Below are 4,884 nucleotides of genomic sequence, written 5' to 3'. Positions count from 1 at the left end.
AAAGGCTCTTCCTAGAAATCTACCTTCAAATCTTCCCAGAATAGTTTTCCCAGCTGTGTATCACTCAGCAATCATTCAAAAGAGATTTAATGATTCACAAGCCCACCTTCCAAGCAGTGTCATGATACCGCAGCAGCATCGTTGGCAGCACAGAGCCCTTCTGGTGTGTCTTTGGTTGCAGACACACTGAGAGGGACGACGCTACAGAAGTACTGGCACGCTGCCGACCCACCATGGGTCTGCTGGCTGATTCATTACACCCGCAGTCCGTAACAGTCAGCACAAACCACAACAGGTGGATTTGCCTTTTTTTTCAGCTATATTCAAGCTAAATACACCTGAAGTTACCCCGGGTAACACATGCAGCAGCCAGCTCCAGCAAACTCAGGGGCAGATCTCTCCTGCGCTTCTTCAAACAGTCTTTCACTCAGCTTGTGCTCAGTGATGATATCTTCCACCCGAGTTATGTAAAGCAAGGACAACAACACTCCCAGGAACTGTGAAAAGAAGCGGCATCTCTAGTCAGAGATCAAATACTGCTTATCTAATGCTTCTTGCAGCAGCTTTTACAAATTATGCATACACACATCAAATAGATGGGCAGGTACGTAGTATATATGCAGACAGAAACTCAAACTGTTATTCTTCTTTGCACATAGGAGTATAAATGGATCATTTTTGCGAAGAGCTAATGCAGCAAAATTACCACCCCTGTGCCTTGCAGCATTAGAAAGTCTCAGTGGAAGCAGCTAGGCAGAGAAGACTCAAAAAAACCCAAGCAAAACCGAATTAACCCACCAAATCCTGCAATATATTGCAGCAAAGCTACTAAATTACTGGAATGCCACCTCAGCTTGTAACCTGTGTTAAATTTAAATAAAAAATCATAATTAAATATAGTCAAATGGGATTTTGCATACTGTAGCAACAAATCAAATACTCCCTTTAATGGATAATGCACTGGCTCCTTCTTACCTGGGGTAGCAATATGCCAAGCAGCACGCCAGCCATGATGCTGTAGTTGTCCAGAAACCAAATAAGCACTGCATTTGTGCATCCTCGGACATATATAACATGCTGAACACTCAAGCGCTGCAAGGTAACAGAGCAAAGGTTCAAACAGGCAGTTGCACTGGTGTATGATAAAGTAGCACAGGATAGCTCAGAATTCAGGGAGGCAAACTGGGTTCTCCTTTCCATCTCTTTAAATCCACTGAATTCCACAAAGACCTCATGGCTAATTTTTCTGGGTTTAAGTTGTTCCACACCTGAGCAAGTTGTTCAGGTTTTTTTGGTTTGGGTTTTGTTTTTTTAATTTAAAAAAAAAAAAAAAAACACACACAAAAAAAAAACCACAAACAACCCACTTTTTTTTTTTTCTTCTGTGCAAATACTTTGAGAAAAGAAATACATCCAATCCTCATTTTAGACCACTTGGAAAGTAGAGAAGTCTTTCTCTAGCTTTTATCTGTGCTTCCAAGTTGAAAGTACAGCAGTGTAATAATATGAACCAAGTGCTTTGCAATAGACTCTAAAAAAGGCAGGAACAAGAGGATTTCAGATTCAGCTGGGCAAGCTGTGCTGCACCGTGACCCCAACCCATAATATAGAAAACACTTGAGGCTACAAAGAGTCCTAAGCAGATGAATGGGGTTAAGTTAAGAATATGCTTAAGTGCTTTGGGCGTTAGAGCCAGGCTGGAGCGTTTAGGTGATTAAGCCATAAATCAATGAATCTAAATGAACACAGGTCACATGTGAAGATAACCGGTAATCCCAAAAACCAACAACCGAAGCTAGCATTGTGCACCAAGTGCCTCAAATGAGCTGGGGGACAGGGCTTTTCAGACCTACCCCCCGCACCAGCACTCCAAAGCTAAGAGCGGAGAACTGGTGGCAGATCCAATTACCAATTTCCCTTCTTAATCACCCTGCAACTAGTGCCTTGAGCAGTCAGTCTCTACTCTGGAGTCACTGGGGCTATTCCCTCACAAGAGGGAAGACCAAAGAAGGAGGAGGCCTCATCCTGCTCCTGGAGGGAGGAGAGGGCTGCCAATACAACCTGTGAAGTTGCACTCCTCTTCCAGGAATAACTATTACAGGTTTAAAAACAAAACACCTAGTACTGGGATGTAAAACTAAAAACAGCTAAATTGGCTTTACTGAAACCAATTTTACTCAGTGAGAAACTTTCACTTTTAAGTATTAAAAGCTTTCCCCAACTCAAGTCACTACTTAAAAGTATGAAAGCAGCTTTCTTTGCATTAATTGTGCAATTAGCATAAGGGGATGAGCTCCGGGAAGACGTGCTCCATGTATGTCAAACAGGGATTTGTGGAATATTCAGAGAAAAGAAGATAACACAATCAACCACGAATATTTTTTTATATATATGAAAGTTATTCCAGATAAAATAATTCTAATTGCTGATTTAACTGTCTGGTGGATTTAAGCACACAGAAGACATACAACTGACCAAAACCATACAGAGAAGCACCACCCTTTGCCACAACAGGGTAGACACAGGTTACGTTACCTCTTTGTCAATGGTTTTGTATCCACACATAGTGTTGATAATGCCTGTCTGAAAAGAAAACAAAAACTGTAGCAGAAAACAAAAATCACAGAAACATTATTTTATTCTCCTTGTGTTCACCCAGTTTATATAAAAGCAACACCATGGTTACTTCCCAGTCCAACACCAGTTTATTGTTAAGCACCAGGGTCAGATTTAGACAGAGTTATACAAGATTTTAGAGAAACCAGTATTGTCAGTGTGCCACAACACAGACGTTTGAACCATTTCTATCCAGCAAAACCAGCATGGTATAAGAAACCAAAGCTAGCTATGACAGAGCTGCATGCCACAGCTGTTTCCACAGAACAGCCGCTTTTAATTTCAAGGCCTTAATAAATTAACACCTCTGATTAAGAAAACTGGGGATTAACGTGGCCACCATGCCATCACAATGAGAAATTTAAGCTCAGAACTATCTAAACCCCAAATAACATCCAATACTATGAATGCTTAAAAGACCAAATTTATTATAATAGATTATATTTTTATACATCATTAATATATATGAATACAAAATTTATTTATTTAAAAAAAGACTGAGCATTTGCATTCATCACAGACTACTAATGCATTTTGTGTATCCATTTAATGTTTCACATGGATCCCAAAGCTCTACCTAGCCTGGCAAAGCTAACCTGAAAATAACATCCTTCACTTGCAAATCCACCAGCGTAAAGCCCATCAGCATCAAAGGAAGCAATGAACACAGCCAAAGGCATGGGAGAAAATGAGAACATGAAAATGAGGAAAATAAGGCAGAACAAACTCTATTGCATTGATACACCCTCCCTCAAAATCAAAACAAGACGTAGAAATGAGATTTCTAAGTGATGCTGGCCTCTGAGCCTGGGATGCCCAGGCCACCTCCCCAGGAAGGAAGAGGGATGTTTGCAGAAGATGGAAGGAAGATGGATGTTACAGAATAGCAGAAACACCAGCCAGGGTCAAGTTTTTTAAGCCCCCCAGAAGCCAGGCTCTCACTTTGAACACACAACTGGCTGAAAAAAAAGGGTTTTCTTAGGAACTGACTATTTCACAGGGCTGTTGGGAAAATGTGAGGGGTACTCATCTGTCCATCACAGGTAATAAATACCCTTGGAAATCAAAGGTTGCAATACTAGGCATCAGTATGTTGCTGTGTCTCCTGTGTGTGATTTCATGTTTACAGAATGCTTGAGCCTAACAGACAAAGGCACAGCCATCCTCATCATCCCCAAAATGTTTGACCACAAGGAACACAGTCACGACATTTAATTTTAAACAGCATGTGCTAACAGGATATCATGGCACAAGAAAATGTACGCAATGGAGATAAACGCATTAGAAACAGATGTTTATAGGCATTTGGGGACTAATTTTTATCTGCTATACTAATGTAAGTCTTTAATAAACACTTTGACTTAAAAATAGTACCTTCAAACCTCCCTAGCATGAGTCTGGCTCATGTTAGCATTTCAGAGGCTCAGAATCCAACCTCCAACATTAGCAGGAGTTTTCCATGACTACAAAGCAAATGAGTAATCACAAACCGTATCTATAGTTTTCCAGGAGAGAAACCAGCCTGTATTTGGAAGCATTTGTCAAACATACAAGATTTATACATCTTCTCGTCGTTTTTTTTTCCCCAAGGCAGCTAGCCATACAGCCACAGTGTCAGTATCATCTTGCCAAGTACACGACCGCGCCACTTGGACTTCACAAGGCACATCAACAGCATCCCAGCAAGGCACAGCCAGAAGCTCTAACATACTGCACCATCTTGCTGAACAGTCTGCTCTTAAATAGGAAGTTTACTTGTTATTTTGGGAACTAGATGATCTTAAGGTCCTTTCCAACCCTAACTATTCTGTGATTCTATGACTCTCTCCACCTTCCGATTAACTTCCTTGAGCTTAGCACTTTGCAGGCTACCTTTAGGCAGCAAATAGTCTCACCCCCTGCTCCCCAGCTGCCAGTGAAGCATATAGAGAATATACACCCTGTTTTCCTTGGAGAAGTTTTTATTTTCACACCTTCCTGCTAGACAGGCTGCATCTGAAATCAACATTTGATTATTTGTGCCACAGCTGGAAAGGCACCTGGTGTTACTAGTCACTGGTCATCACAGTGCTTTGTTTTCATAGTACTGCTGTATTTCCACACACATGAACTAACCTTTTAAAATAAGACTTCAAGAGAGAAATGAGAGCTACAGAAAAACAAGCAGTATTTTGAATGACCACTAAAAAGACAGACTGTTCTTTACCAGCCAGCTCTATCTTCCTTTACCATCAACTGAGGGCAACATCCCGAGCTCTTCCACTTAGC

The 4,884-nt window shown here is 41.0% G+C and overlaps 1 protein-coding gene across 1 annotated transcript in view; it reads right to left on the bottom strand.

Annotated features, from left to right (window-relative positions):
* Nucleotides 1-344: 344 nt before the first annotated feature.
* LOC104410904 (tetraspanin-15-like) overlaps nt 345-4,884 on the bottom strand; it is a gene marked incomplete at its 5' end in the record, with an annotated part of 12,406 nt that continues 7,866 nt past the window's right edge. Inside the window, 3 exons of the mRNA XM_010021201.1 lie at nt 345-497; nt 976-1,092; nt 2,536-2,583. Of these exons, the coding sequence (XP_010019503.1) occupies nt 345-497; nt 976-1,092; nt 2,536-2,583 (318 nt within the window). The remainder of the gene's footprint in view (nt 498-975; nt 1,093-2,535; nt 2,584-4,884) is intronic.

The sequence above is a fragment of the Nestor notabilis genome, unplaced genomic scaffold (genome assembly GCF_000696875.1).
Source record: "Nestor notabilis isolate BGI_N333 unplaced genomic scaffold, ASM69687v1 scaffold34168, whole genome shotgun sequence".
NCBI lineage: Eukaryota > Metazoa > Chordata > Aves > Psittaciformes > Psittacidae > Nestor > Nestor notabilis.
This window is presented reverse-complemented; position numbering and strand designations above follow the sequence as displayed.